General features: G+C 37.3%; 1 protein-coding gene across 1 annotated transcript; it reads left to right on the top strand.

Annotated features, from left to right (window-relative positions):
* Positions 1 to 2,736: 2,736 nt before the first annotated feature.
* On the top strand, positions 2,737 to 14,279 carry LOC119798678 (butyrophilin subfamily 1 member A1-like). Its single transcript, XM_038308244.1, has 6 exons — positions 2,737 to 2,865; positions 7,264 to 7,614; positions 7,811 to 8,024; positions 12,080 to 12,144; positions 12,682 to 12,795; positions 12,924 to 14,279. Exons 1-6 carry the CDS (start codon positions 2,820 to 2,822, stop codon positions 13,526 to 13,528), a joined length of 1,395 nt encoding a protein of 464 aa, XP_038164172.1. The 5' UTR covers positions 2,737 to 2,819; the 3' UTR covers positions 13,529 to 14,279.
* Positions 14,280 to 16,004: the final 1,725 nt, after the last annotated feature.

A 16,004-nucleotide genomic window follows, 5' to 3' on the forward strand; every position in this document is an offset into this window, starting at 1 on the left:
GGAAAAATTAATTTGCTCATAGTGGATGTTTGCTAAAAATGTAAGGTTATTAAAGGGTTAAATTCTGTCCCATAATCCCTTATGAGAATACCACACATTCATACAGTCTACCACTAGAGGAAGCTGTCTCATCACATATAAAACTTACAATGTTTTAAAACCGCATGTTCATTAATCTCAAACTGTTTTAAATGAATGGAATTTGAAAATGTTTAAGCGAAAATTCCAGAAAAAATAACCAGTTTAAAATTCTATACAATGAATTTATAACTGCAGGGTCTTTTGCAGATATAACCAAGAGAATATTAACCAAAATCAAGACTGCAGGGTTTTCCATGTAGGTCAAGGTTTAATCAATTTAAAGCACTACTTATCTGTATTGTCAATTAAATATCAGAAAACAACTTTAGTTTTGCTAAGGAAATTAATGTAAATTACGAAACTTGAGGAAAACTACTAATAAGTATCATGTGTATCCACCCTGTCAGCTGCTTTAAAGGAATAGTACACCCAAAACATGATTAGCCTTCATTTTCTACTCACCCCCATGCTGAACAACACTCTGGAGTACTTTTTTGATATCTCAAATGCATCTGGAGATCTGGGAGGCTTCTTGCTGTCTGCTGACATTCAAATAATGGAGGTCTATGGCGCCCGAGGCAGAAAGGTCCATAAAAGTCCACAAAAAACGTGTCAATATTCCTCCATACTGCTCGTCCAATGTAATCCAAGTGTCCTGAGTGGGTAGCATCCAGAATTTACTCGAAACAAAGTCATTTAGAATGTTTTTAGAGCATAAACAGTAGTGTATAGGATTTCCTGAAAGCGTGCGCCGGCGCGTTCATGACGCTACGGAAACCGCGGCAGACCAAACCAGATGAAAGTGCCGTCATGTTCTTTTATTAATAATCAACTAATTTTTTCTTGAAATTAAAATTAGAGGTTGAAGTTTAACATTCGACTCTTCTGAAAATTGCATTTAAAATATGTTTGCTTTTCTATGCCATTAGTTTTTGCTACACTGTACAGCTGAGCAAACTACAAACACCTGTGCATGGTCTTATTTTACATAGTTTACTTATCTTATCTACTTAGCATTTGTGTCTTTAAAGGCCAAAAGATCACAGGTTTGAAACGGAGACTGATTCTGCATTCCTGAGCAAGACCTTTAACCCCAGAATACCTCCTGTACCTCAATCATAGTGTTAGGCCACTGGTCTCTAATGAACTGGTAAATTGTGGACATCCCATTTCTCACTTTTAGACCATAAAGCGATATTTTTTTTCTGTTAATATCTTAGATTCATTTTCATAGCGAAATGAAGAAAAAAAAAAAATCTTTGGTGATCAAAAACTGATATATATATATATATATATATATATATATATATATATATATATATATATATATATATATATATATATATATATATGTATAAAACTGTTTTTCTCACCCCTCGTGGGGTGGTATGTGTCATCCTCAAGCTCGGGTCCTCTACCAGTGTCCTGGGAGTTTGAGGGTTCTGCGCAGTATCTTAGCTGTTCCTAGGACTGCGCTCTTCTGGACAGATTCTTCTCTGATGTTTTACCTGGAATTTGCTGTAGCCACTTTCCCGTTTGGGGGTCACAGCCCCCAGTGCCCCCTCTCACTGGGGACGCTTGTATAGTAGCATTTCATCAATTCCAAGTTTTCTGCTGTAGTCCATCTATGTCTTGTTCCAGTAGCCAATTTGTCATCAGGTTGCCCTGGTTCCCTAGCAACCGATGCTGACCTTGTTAACCTGGGCGACGTCCGAGCCGGTATGGGTCTTGTATTTGTGGTTCCACTCATGCCTAAGGTAGGCCACTAAGCACAAAGGACCTTGCCTAAGGGTCCACCTGGATGTCCATGCCGGGAATCGAACCCATGGTCACCTGTACTGGAGTATATATATATATATACTCCAGTATATATACGTTTGCCTAAATGAATGTCAGTACAGTCATTCAGTTTCTGGCTCTGTTCATGTGTAATGAGAGCCCCTACTTACTTGTTAAAGAAGGACTCAAAACAGAAAGAAAACACATTGCATTGCAACATTGGAAAATGTCAATGAGAGGTTTGAAAATAAAGCTCTAAAATTTTACAAAACAAATTGGGGGAGGATATAAATATGTGAAGAAAAATAAGTTGAGTAGAACTGTGAGTAAAAGTCTGGTAAGCACCGCATACACAGTAAAAACTAAGATAGACTATAAACACAATAAAAAGATGTGTTTTATGTATTATTAACTAAATACAAGAAAATGGGCATCAGATAAAGGTTGAAACGTCAAAATACTTTAGATTTCTGTCTATCTCAGCCAAGATAAACTATTCACCCTCAGACTCTAAACCTAGTTTACTTGGAAAGTGTAACAGCTGTGTGAAGCACGATGCATCTGAACCAGTTTTTCTTCCCCATTGTTCCAATTTTTGCTGCATGAATGGAACTTTGATTCATCAGCTGATCAACTTTTGATTAACCTTATAGACAGAATATTTTATTTAAGTTGTTTTAAATAAACAATTAAATGTAATTTATTGTGAATTTTGCAAAAACTTTCACTAAAGATTCTTATCTAGAGTGTGTATGAGGGTGAATGTGTGACCTGTTGAAGCATGCGTCATTGTTCTTTCCTCAGACGTCAGTGATTCAGAGCACACCTGCTCAGAACCACACCCACTAGAGAACAAGGGTTATAATGGCAATTTCAAATCAGCTTTTGTCTTAATACCGTCCTAAGGGCTGCTCACAATATGGACAGTTTTACTCGGCATTAAGGAGTATCACCCAGGGATGTATTTTTGTATTTATTTTGTGCTGGGATTGCTGTCTTTAAAAGGTATGTAAAGAAAGTTTGCACCTATTCAGGTAAATCAGTGAATATATTTCATTTTACTGGCAAAAGATAATCAGAAGGAATCAATGAACATTTGAGTTTTATAAAGGTAAAAATATGTTTTATATTTGAGTTTTTGGGGTTATTGCTTTTTGTGTTTCTGTACAAACGAGTAATGTGGAGGTATGACATGTTTTTTCTTTTCTTTTCCGTCCATCCATCCATCCATGAGTCCATTTGGTGTAAAAGCTGGAGCATCCAAAAAACTGTGGTCCTTTGACTTTGGATTGCATGAGTGGGGTATTAGTCTGATAATAGAGCCTCAGGGGTGATTATGTACCATTTTTCAAACTTTTTAGATTAAATTGTTAAAATTAATATTTTCTGACAAGACTCTTTTTATTGTTTTATTATAATTAAGGATGTAAAAAAATTATATTATCAACATCATTTACTAACTGGTATAATGATTTGGGGAATAATTTCACCCAGATTGTATATCTTCTTGAAATGAGATTTCACAAGTTCTACAATCTGATCTACTTTTTTAAAAGCATTCAAGATAAAATTTTTAGCACTGCAGTTTACTTTAGTTTTTTTCCTTTGCCATTTGTAAGTAATAATAGTTTGTTCTCTGGTATGTGAGCTCAGAGATAATTACAGTGAATGTGTTAATGTTGTATTGAAATGAAACAAAAGATAATAATCACCTCACACCTTCAAGCCTTGTGGCGTGGCTGAGATTACACATACTGTAAGTGGGCTAAACTGTTTGTAGAGGAATATGTGCGGATTCCTTTTTGTGACCTCTCAAGGACAGTGTAAGGCCAATTTTAGTTAAATATAGTACATTTTGGTGACATAGAGGTACTTTTGGGGACCACTCGAATGTTCCCCTAAAGGAAAAAAAAATCTCTTAGGTTAGGTATATGTTGGCAATGGTTAAGGCTAAAGTAAGGGTCTGAGTTAGGTAACACAAATGAATGGAAGTCAGTAGAAATTCTCCATCAAACATGAAAAGGTAACATCTATGTGTGTACTCTTGTTTTAAACACATTGTGGAGTTCAATTTCCGGAAAAATAGCATACTGTGGGGACCAACTGCTCATTGTTGGTCTCAATGCCTTGAACACACAAGGGAAATTGCTGTTTTTGGATCAGGGATCACGCTTTGGACCAAGGTGTGAATTGAGTCTGATTAGAGTTAGGATTTGGTATCAACCTGTAATGGTTAGTCTTAGGTTTGCAGGATGGTCTTATGTAAAAAAAAAAAAAAAATATTAACATAATGATTTAACACCTTTTAATTTTATATATCTACAGCACTAACAGAAAATGTTTTTTATCCCATTGTCATCTATTAAAGTTAGTCCACATATACAAAGAATTAGCATCTTGAGTTTATAATAATAAATAAATATTTATATCCAATAAAAACTGCATACAATGGAGTTATGACTCCAGATGCAGATGGGATTAAACTAACAACTCTCTCTTTCAGCACTATCAGAAAAAACTGTAAATATTTGTAGAAAGTATATTTATACATGTATTTAATGGGTTGGAACTCACCTACATCTGGTTTATATGAAAGCCACTTTATGGACAAAGTATATTTCCTGTCTCTATTTCTACAAGGGTCACAGAGAATCCAGTTTCTCCGTAGTTTCTTTAACTATGGTGAAATTGTTTATTTTTAATACTCATAATAATCTTAATGCAGGGAAAGCTAGAAAGTACTAAGTCTAAAATAGGACTAAAGTAAGACTTGGAAATGTCCCATGTAAATGTGTTTTAGGTCTTTCTGCATGGAAATGTAATGATCTCCCTGCTCATGCATGAGTTTGTTCTGGTTCCCCTGCCTTCCCCCCTCATTGTCAAATTATAATTGGTAGAGTAGGTTAACTTTTTATGCTAAATTTGCCTAAGTTAAGGCGCAGACCTGTGGTAAACTGATTATTTTTCCTCAGTGCATCTAACCCCAGTCTATGATAGCTGGTAAAGGGAACTGAGAACCTCTGCAAGTGGAGGCCTTGGGCAAACCCAGGATTTACATTTCATAAAGAATTAAATTAAGCTAACAACAATTACAGTTTCTGGAAAAGCATGGTCTTTTGCTGTTCAAAATGTTAAGAGAAATGAAATGTGTTGTTATTCCTGTTGGCTGTCAGTGCTAATCGTAGGAGGCATCCACCCTAGAGTAACCTGAACAAACTGGACGTCTATTAACAAATCATGCAAATACAGTAATGGAAATCAAAGATGTTAGCAGAGACTATGGACAAATATTGAAAGGAAAAATAGAACCACACCTGGTTTTAGGATTTATGCTATTTTCCAAATTCAGTCCATTATTCCAAGTTAATTTGATTCCCTTGTTTAAATTCTGCAAAGGGTTTAGATGAGGTTTGTTCAGCAGAAACTTCTTGTATTCAGGCTGTTGCTGAACAATCATCAACCTCATCTCAAAGCATCGGCGTCGCCAGACCCCATTTACTGGGGCACGTGCCCCAGTATAAATGAGCTGTGCCCCAGTATAAACCTCATGAATATTTGCAACAGTGATACATTTGTTTAATGCATCAATTTAGATAATTCCAACGGGAGGAGACGTATATTTCTACTCAAATGCAAGTTGTTAACTCCAAATTGAGGATGTATTAGCGCCCACACGTCAGCGCTTGTCACTGCATGAACTGCAGGTAAATTAACGCGCTGCTCTCAACTGAGTTGGATGGGACACTGTGCAGCCGCAACACATTTTTAGTTCTGGTAACGTTTCTTACCCATCAATTTTATCAATTTTTCACAATCACAATCAACAGCTGTAGTTGTGAAAGGTCATTCAGTGTGTTGAGAAGGCTCCACACTTGGCTGAGGTGCACAATGGGACAAGACAGGCTCCATCATCTTGCTATTTTATCAGTTGAAAAGGAAGAATTTTCTAAGCTGTAACAGTCTAGTGATTGACCGCTTTGCAAAAATGAAAAATAGGAGGTACACTTTAATGCTCAAAAAATAAAATAAAAACTTAGTTCAGGTTGAGTTAAAATTTCACCTGAACTAAAACTCTGAAACCTAGGAATTAATGATTACTTCAGAATGTGTTTAAGGAAACTTTTTAATTTTTAAAGTCGGTGATGTCTTATTTTTTATAACTACAATGTTGAAAATGTTCATGTTTGTTAAAACAAATATGCTCTTACACTCATTATTATCTCAACTGGTAATTTTAGTAGGAATGTATCAGGGTGGGGCAGTGTGCTTGTCTGTATTTGTGTATGGCAGGAGGGGCATATGCAGTAGGGGGCCAGTGCCCCAGTAAAGCTTTGTGCCTAGCAACGCCCCTGTCTCAAAGACATAAAAAAATGTGACCATCTTATTTTTTTGGAATTTATTTTTACCCTCTAAGTCAGTATACAGTCCATCCATCCATCCATCCATCTGTTTTATTCTCTATAGAACACAGAAATATGTTAACCTTACAAACTCAGGGCTCCTGTAAACATGAAAACATTACATGGTTGAACTCCCAAAGGAATTCTTTATTGCGAAATCCTGTTCTTATCTGTAGAGACACTTGCATAACTTGCAGAGAAAATTTTGCTTCTGCATATTTCAGTGACGCTGATGCATTTAGGTCACAAACATGGGATTTTCCCTCTCAGAAAGTGTAAATAAAGCAATTGTTTTTGAAGACATATTTCATTTATTTTATTCAATATTCTAGTTTGAAGCTCATAATATCAGGAATATTTTCTTTGTACTATTAGTTGGCTATCAACAATATTAAAAACTTTGGATCAGTGCTAAAAAGATTTAACAGGTAGGATGTTTATGTAGTCTTCATAAAGATTTGAAACTGGTTATAGTTTATTTTCTTAAAGTGTGGAGGATTTATTTTCTTTTTCCACTCCCAGTAGCCACTTGGAGAGGAACATTTTCATTTGTTAGTGAGATAATCACACCCTGAAAAACCTGCTGATTTCTTGTCACACCTGCAAGTTATTGTTTTATAATTTGCTTGAAGGAGTTGTCAGAGTCATAGAGTTTATCTCTGTTAGGAGTGACGTCTGTGCAGAAAGTGGGTTGAGCTCAGGCTCACAAGCTGTAAAAGTACAAGATTGCGCAATCAGAGGAAGTACCTGTTGAGATTTTATTTCCTTTTCCAAATGCAAAGATCCTATAACTTGAGGCAACAAGGAGTCAGAGAGGTTTATATAGTTTTTTTTCAAAAAGAGACTTTTTTCTTCTTCTTTGATTATCATGTATAGAAGTTGTTTACATTTTATTACACCAATGAAGCAAGATAGAGAATTGTTTTTTTTTTGTTTTTTTAACACATGCAGCTTCATAAGGTCACATATTAATCAGATTTGCATCCTTATTCTTGTCACCCAGGTTTGTCCTTTGCAGATCCTAATCTTCAGCAGATCTTAGCCTTTGCTGGTGGGCATGCCATCCTGCCCTGCAGTTTAAAAACCCCTGCCAACGATGATGTGCCAACAGTGGAGTGGTCTAAGGAAGGGCTAAAGCCAAATGTGGTCTTCTTGTACCGCAATGGCTTTGAGACCTTTGAGATGAAGAATCCGGCCTTTGAGTTCCGGTCAAGCCTATTTATGAGAGAGGTGAAGAACGGGAATGTCTCACTTAGGATTTCCAACCTGAAGCCATCAGATACTGGGATCTACAGATGTTTGATCATCCAAAGAAACGGAACCAGAGAGGCTACAGAAGTCCGGCTGATTGTTGGTATAACAGCTTGGGTTCAAATTCTGTTAAAGTTTGAGCTAAAGATACATTTTAATGTCAGTAATGATCAGAAATTTACATAAACAGCACATTTAATGTTTCTGTTTAAATTTACAGTTTTAAATAATAAAACACCAAAAGTATAATAATAATAACCATATTAATCACCCTTAACCATTAACTTCTCCCACTATAGCTGCAGTGTCTGACCCAAAGCTTTCAGTTAAATCTGATGAAAACCAGAGAGTGACGGTGGCCTGTGAGGCGCCCTGCTGGCTACCAGCCCCGCTGATGGCGATTGTGGATGAAAAAGAGAACAACATCACTGATTCTGTGGAGATACGAAGAGAAGAGACCACAGGATGTTACACAGTGAGGCAAACAGCCACAGTACAGAGCCATACAAACAGGTGACCGAACAGCTTTACTGTTCAACCAAATTTGTTCTGGTATTTGATTGATTTAGGAAACGCTTAACTCAAACATAAGGATTTATATCAGTCAATCAACCAACTAATTGGTCTACAGTACCTAACCACCTACTTGTTTCTAAAATGTGTTAAGCATGATTTACTTTTAACTTTTAATAAGCAGTACAAAGTAAGTACTCTAAATACAGAGCTTCAGATTATTGTTACTAGTGAGGATCATGAATTAAAGACCAAATAAAAGATAAAATAGAAAACAAATCAGTACAAAAACCATTTATGTTTCTGAACACTTCAATATACAGGTGCTGGTCATAAAATTAGAATATCATGAAAAAGTAGATTGATTTCAGTAATTCCATTTAAAAAGTGAAACTTGTATATTATATTCATACATTACATACAAACTCATATATTTCAGATGTTTATTTTGTTTAATTTTGATGATTACAAATGACAACAAATGAAAATCTCAAATTCATCATATCAGAAAATTAGAATATTGTGAAAAGGTTCAAAATTGATGGCCCCTGGTGCCACACTCTAATCAGCTAATTAACTCAAACCACCTGCAAAAGCCTTTAAATGGTCTTTCAGTCTAGTTCTATAGGCTACACAATCATGGGGAAGACTGCTGACTTGACAGTTGTCCAAAAGACGACCATCGACACCTTGCACAAGGAGGGCAAGACACAAAAGGTCATCGCTAAAGAGGCTGGCTGTTCACAGAGCTCAGTGTCCAAGCACATTAATAGAGAGGCGAAGGGAAGGAAAAGATGTGGTCGAAAAAAGTGTACAAGCAAGAGAGATAACCGCACCCTGGAGAGGATTGTGAAACAAAACCCATTCAAAAATGTGGGGGAGATTCACAAAGAGTGGACTGCAGCTGGAGTGAGTGCTTCAAGAACCACCACACACAGACGTATGAAAGACATGGGTTTCTGCTGTCGCATTCCTTGTGTCAAGCCACTCTTGAACCACAGACAGCGTCAGAAGTGTCTTGCCTGGGCTAAAGAGAAACAGGACTGGACTGCTGGTGAGTGGTCCAAAGTCATATTCTCTGATGAAAGTAAATTTTGCATTTCCTTTGGAAATCAAGGTCCCAGAGTCTGGAGGAAAAGAAGAGAGGCACTTCATCCACGTTGCTTGAAGTCCAGTGTAAAGTTTCCACAGTCAGTGATGGTTTAGGGTGCCATGTCATCTGCTGGTGTTGGTCCATTGTGTTTTCTGAGGTCCAGGGTCAACGCAGCCACATACCAGGAAGTTTTAGAGCACTTCATGCTTCCTGCAGCTGACCAACTTTTTGGAGATGCAGATTTCATTTTCCAACAGGACTTGGCACCTGCACACAGTGCCAAAGCTACCAGTACCTGGTTGAAGGACCATGGTATCCCTGTTCTTAATTGGCCAGCAAACTCTCCTGACCTTAACCCCATAGAAAATCTATGGGGTATTGTGAAGAAGAAGATGCAATACACCAGACCCAACAATTCAGAAGAGCTAAAAGCCACTATTAGAGCAACCTGGGCTATCATAACACCTGAGCAGTGCCACAGACTGATCGACTCCATGCCACGCCGCATTGCTGCAGTAATACAGGCCAAAGGAGGCCCAACTAAATACTGAGTGCTGTACATGCTCATACTTTTCATGTTCATACTTTTCAGTTGGCCAACATTTCTATAAATCCTTTGTTTTTATTGGTCTTCAGTAATATTCTAATTTTCTGATATGATGAATTTGAGATTTTCATTTGTTGTCATTTGTAATCATCAAAATTAAACAAAATAAACATCTGAAATATATGAGTTTGTATGTAATGTATGAATATAATATACAAGTTTCACTTTTTAAATGGAATTACTGAAATCAATCTACTTTTTCATGATATTCTAATTTTATGACCAGCACCTGTAAAGTGGTTTGTAATCTTCTTGATTTATGTGAAAAATGGTCCATATGTGGAGTCACCATCAGTTAATGCTACCCTGCTAACAAAAAACAGTAACTCAAGCTGAAAAAATTCAAGTCAATAATTTTGAATTTCTATAGCACCAATTCACAAGTCATCTGAAGGCTTTTTACAGAAACAATTCAACCAGATCATACAATTAAGACTCATTAAAGGTTTTTATTGGAGTCACTGACTTTACAGGATTTACTCCTTCTGGATGAGAATGTAGTGACTGCAGATATTTGGATGCATTCAATCATTGAATCTATAGCAGTCACCCACAGTGAGCCTGCAACAACAATGGAGAGGCTTAGTGTGAGCAGTGGTGTGGATTTTACCATACGGTTATCAATATATTAAATAACTGGAAGTTATAGCTAATTATTAGGTAATTCATATCATAGGATAAAACTAATTAATGAATGTCTATTAAGTGATTATAACTGTAATCTGCTTATTCATAAGGGCTCTTTGTCTTTTACATAAAGATGGACTCCAGGACCAGTTGTTTATGATCCAGTTGCCTTAACTGATTTATGGAGTTATTAATCTCTAAACAAAGAAATTGTCTCTGTTCATTCTAATATTAACAAAAGGAGGGTGAATCTGACCTGATTGATAAACGGTTCACTGTATAAAATACGACAAAAAAACACAAGTTAAAATACAATGGTAACTGTATTAGCTAATATTCACAGCTTTAAAGCAAAACTCGAGATCCACAGAGCAGAAACTGGTCACAATCAGGAAAACAGAACAAAATTCCGAATGCTAGAGTTAATCTCACCAAACTGTTTGAATGTGGCGCTGATGGAAGGCAAGCAAACTGATAGCAGGAAATAGCAGAGGAACCAGGTGGAAATTATCGGCGCTAAGCAGCCGCTGGACTATTTAGACAGTTGAACAAGGAGCAAGCGGAAAAAACCCAATTATCAGCGCCAAAAACATGAGAGCTGGAGAGAGTAGGTAAATCCAGCTTGCCATAGGGCCAGCAGTGAGGTAGCTTGGAGGTAATGGTGCTAGCTGGACCCAACGTATAGTAGCCTAACTCTTCAAACAAATGAAAAAGGGAATGACACAAACAATAACACACAGCATGGATCATTCAGTCAGGCTCACTGAGCATTAGCATTCAGTTCAGAACCTTTATTTAAAAACCAAAAATCGGCAGATGAATCAGAAAGTTTCTTCTAGATAAAACACAAGTAAAATATCTGTTTTACTGTCTCTCGCCCAAGCAGAATATTTATTAAGCAACATAAAAGTAGAAATGATGTTTACTTGTTGGCCCAGTGGAATGGAGGGGATGGGGTATTTTTCGGCTGGGGCAAAACTGTCTTGATTCAGCTCAGGAACAAAGTCTACTTTTCCAACTGGCAGAACTTGAAAAGACTTGTATTATTGATGCAAACATATAGAAGGAAACTTTGCAGGGTTTCATTTTGTCACTCACAGCAGCCTTAGCACTGCCGTCCCCATAAGGCACTGGATAGCTTGTTGCAGCGGCTCGGACGGCGGCAGCACATCTCCAAACAGCAGGTGAACCAATGCATCACGGTTGGTTTCACAGTTCCAGGCAGTGGCAGAACTGGTGGGGCATAGGTCAGCAGCTTCTAGCAGCTCCTCTGCAGAACATCAACTACAGTATGTCCAGCTGTTCTATGGGTAGACCAGAAGTGGAGAGTTTCTCATCTGCTTCAGCAGGCAGTTTCACAAAACACTGCCTTTAACCTGGTTTGATATGCAGGAAAAACAAGATGCTACGTTCAACCGTTCTGAGTCACAGGAAGTAAGTAGTATGAGTCAGCAAGCAAACAGAGACTCTTCTCCGGAGTGGATTTGGTGGCCACATATGTAGGATTTGTGTAACTCAAGAGAAAAATCAAACCAACCAATGTTTTAGAAGCATTGGAGTTAAACCTTTAGATTGTTTAATTTAAATGGGAACAAAAAATATTGAAAATGGGAATTTTAGCTGGAGCGTCAATAAAGTAACAATAACTGTGCTTAATATTCCATACGTCTAAAATGATAATTGCAAATATGATTAAAACTAAAACCTGACTGAATTTGTAAATCACAGGGTCATCTGCAGAGTGGAACAGATTGAGACGAACCACAGCAGGACTTTAGACATCTTCCTCTCAGGTATAATGCTGAATTTATATTATATATATATATATATATATATATTTTTTTTTTTTTTTTTTTTTTTTTTTTTTTTCTTATTTAAAACTTTAAACTTGATTATATTTCACACTTATAAAACTTCTGTATTTTATATGTTTGATACGGTGTGACTTTTCAATGTCAAAGATTGGCAAGAAATGTCAGTGTTTTATATGTATACAGTATATATATATAGAGAGAGAGACTTTATTTATGATTTCTCAGGTCAATAAAACACAATGAAAGGTAAAATGTGAAATGTATTGCAATTATAATGGTGAGTAATAGAAGAAAAGATGGTAAAATGTGTTGAGTTACTAATTAAATCGCTGATTTTGTCTGTTATGTATTTTATATAAAGTTGACGGGTTTCAATTGTTTTTTTACTGATAGTCTTGATTCACTATTGTGAGGATAAAGTAGATGAGCAATTAAAGAAAGAAAGAATTTGAAGCCACTAAATAAAATATGATATATATATATATATATATTGATGTGACTATTGTGTTGTTTCAGCTCAGTGGAAGATGTCTGACTTCAAGGTTGCCATGTTCTTTCTCGAAGTTGTAGCTTCAGTTTCTCTTCTTGGATTGTTTGTCTTCTGCATCTGGTTCACTTGTTCGAAATATGGTAAATCTGAAAGTTTTTTCTCATTAAACTAAATTGTTTGCAAGTGATCCCTTTCAAAAAGAGACCATGGATGAAAATTTTGAAAGTTGATCTCCTTGCTGATCTCCTATTTGTTTGTCTCCCCACAGGTAAGAGAAGGCAGGAAACAAAAGGGATTGAATCAAATCCTGAATTAACAGGTGTCACCTGCGAAAGCGTGCAGCTCCTGATCACACCAAGTATGATAGATGGGGCTGACAATACAGAAAACAGGACAATGGAGAACCTAGAAAAAGAGGTGGCTGATCTCAGGTTTGAGAACTGTAAGAAAGATGAGATGATCCTTAAACTGTGGGGGGAAATCCAAGCCATGTCTAGCAGGTTGGATTACGTAACAAAACAAAGTTCTTCTAACTCCTCCAAAAAGAATTATCTAAAAGAAGAACACCAAAGCCACAGCAGCAACCCTGGTCCTGACCATGCAAAGCACAGACATTTCCGCTTTCACAGCAGCCCAACTCTGCTGTTTTGCTCTAACTCAGCTGGAGTCAAAATAGATGAAAATGTTTTTTGCCCTGCAATGGATCCCAGGACCAACCCTTTTAAGAAAGGGTGCTTTTATCCTCGTCGACACTCCTTAGGATTTCTTCCATCTTTCCGATCCAAAAAAGGTTACATTCCCCTGCCTCATTTACCTGAGCATTGCGGAGCTTCAGACGATCAGCATACTGTGGGAACACCTGAACCGGGTTGACCCGCTAATTTACGTGACATTGAGAGCGATGTACAAACAACAACAAAGCCACGCGAATCTCGTCTGATCTAACAAGTCATAACAACTCTGTTTACACTCGATAAACATGGCGCAGCACTTTGAGAGGGATTCTGGTAGTTAAATGAGCAAAACTATAAAGCCGACTTACTATATCCTGGCTTCCTTACATATTGCTCTCTATTATTTTCCTTCTTGCTGTCACACTGGTGACAGCAGCAATGCTACACCAGGGTAATGGTCGGCAGACACACAGTGGCAGGGAGAAAAAAGGCCTTGCAACTGCCAGCAAAGGGCTTGACCCAGCTTTTTTGCCAAGGGGAAGGGATCAAAATTCAAATTTAGGGGTCGACCATGTTTGAAAAACATGCAATAACCCAGTATTTTCAGTGGGAAAGAGGCTTAAGCAACACAAAACTTTACATGGTAGGGGTATGCCTGAATGTTGAATAAGTTCTGAGTCTGAGTGAATATTTTCCTCACTCAACTGATCAGATTTAGGCCTCTGGACTTATAGTTTAACTTTTGCTTTTTTGACAACTGGTTGGGGTAATAAAATGCGGCACTTTTGATTATTCTAATTTTTACATCACTGTGAACCTATTTTATGTGCAGATACTATTGCATTATAAAGTGTGAAACATGCTCAGTTTTTGTTTCTTCATAAATATAAAACCCATCCCCTTGGGGGGCAGTGGGCTGCCATTGTGTACCATCGAGACATCAGGGGTTAAGGGTTAAGGGTTTTGCTAGGGAACCCAGAGTGAAGGATGTTGGGATAAAACCGCTATTTGCAACCTTCTCAGAGCAAAAGCGCACTGCTGTAACCCACTAGGCCAGCAGTCCCCAGCATAATACTTACCGTACTTAAAACTATGAAAGCTACACTATTTTTTACTTTAAAAATGTACATAGCTTATTTTCTTTATAATTTTGATATGTATTTTTCAGATATTTAGGAAGAATAAACATCCTGAAATCTTATTTGTGGTCTCTGAAAAAATGTCTATCACAAACAGGTTTAAATTGGAAGGCACCAACTTAAAAATAGTTATTTCGACAATCCAGAAGCCTTTTAAAATCTGTTGACTCGCACCAGAGCAAACTATAGTTGGAGTGCTGATGTATTTAAGCAGTATTGACGTCCATCCTCCTGCACATATTCCAAGTCAGATGCAAGTCAAATAGCCAGAAACCAGGCTATTTTTACAATTCAGAGCAAACTGAAAGTAGACTTGATGGAAAAAAAAACATCTAGTTTTTTGCCAGGTCGACTCTTGTTTGCAGCCCACAGAGCACTCCTTGCCAAACTGCATTTTGCCAAGATGTTTGCATGTGCACCACTGCATCGAAGCTGTCAGCTGGCCCTCTAAAGAGAGATCTTCTTAAAGCTGCTGTAAGTGATCCAACAAATCAAGCCCCTGAGACCTTTCTCTGTTGTTTTGGATCAAACTAATTCAGGTCTCTCCAAGAGCTGCCTGTTGGACCGAGTGGACTGGGCTTCTGAGCCAAACCAGCAGAACATTGTTACTTCCTTTTCATCCCGAACAACACAGGGTAATGCCTTTGTCCCTTTTATCTGGTGCTTACTGAGATACTCAAGCTTGGCGGAGGTTAGAATAGATATGTTTGTATGTTTTGTTTTTCTGAACAATAAAGCTTTATAGTTTCCAAAGGATGGGTTTTTAAGTAAAGAGTTCTTAACTGAAGGCTGACGCTAATTGAATCTGATTTTGAACTATTGGTGCTGTGTGGTCTTTGTCTCTGTTTTTTTCCTTTATCAGAAGAGTTATGTGCTGACATTTGATTGTCTAGCATTATAGGCTCAGGCTACCTCATCTTCAAACACAAGCGTACGTGGTGGCGGCCATCATAGGACAAAGTTCATTGCCCTTTAACAAGCTGGGCCTCGTAGCCTGGTCTCCTGGCGTTTCCCGAGCTAACCCATTTAGCCACAGTGCTGCTTCATTTGAATACATTTCTGAGTCGTTGTTCATTATTCATTTGAAAACTGAGTGACGTTCAACGTTTTTAATTGCATTTAAGATCCCTGCATCAGTTATTTACATTAATCTGGTGTCATTTTAAAGGACACCCTTAAATGCATTATCACTCTATCAAGCCTTAAAATTCGAAGGTACATTACAAACTCTTGGAAACAAACTCTTAGACCTTTTCTCATTTTATTAGCCCCTCATTTACCTTGTGCTCATTTTCAGTAGTGTGTATTGTTTGCATAGTTATTAGACATAATACTGTAATGGGGTTTATTAGGTAATAAAGATACCTATATTTCAACTGTGGTTGTCTGTGATTACTTATACCAGTGAAAGATTTATCACTCAGAACCAAATCCATCCTTTTGGATTACACCTGAAGAAACAGAGACAATTTCCAGTTTTGTTTCTTTTTATTTTTTTTATTAAGAACTCTTCTGATAACCATAGTCAAAATGATT

Source organism: Cyprinodon tularosa, unplaced genomic scaffold (assembly GCF_016077235.1).
Source record: "Cyprinodon tularosa strain WSP-4 unplaced genomic scaffold, ASM1607723v1 ctg633, whole genome shotgun sequence".
Classification (NCBI taxonomy): domain Eukaryota; kingdom Metazoa; phylum Chordata; class Actinopteri; order Cyprinodontiformes; family Cyprinodontidae; genus Cyprinodon; species Cyprinodon tularosa.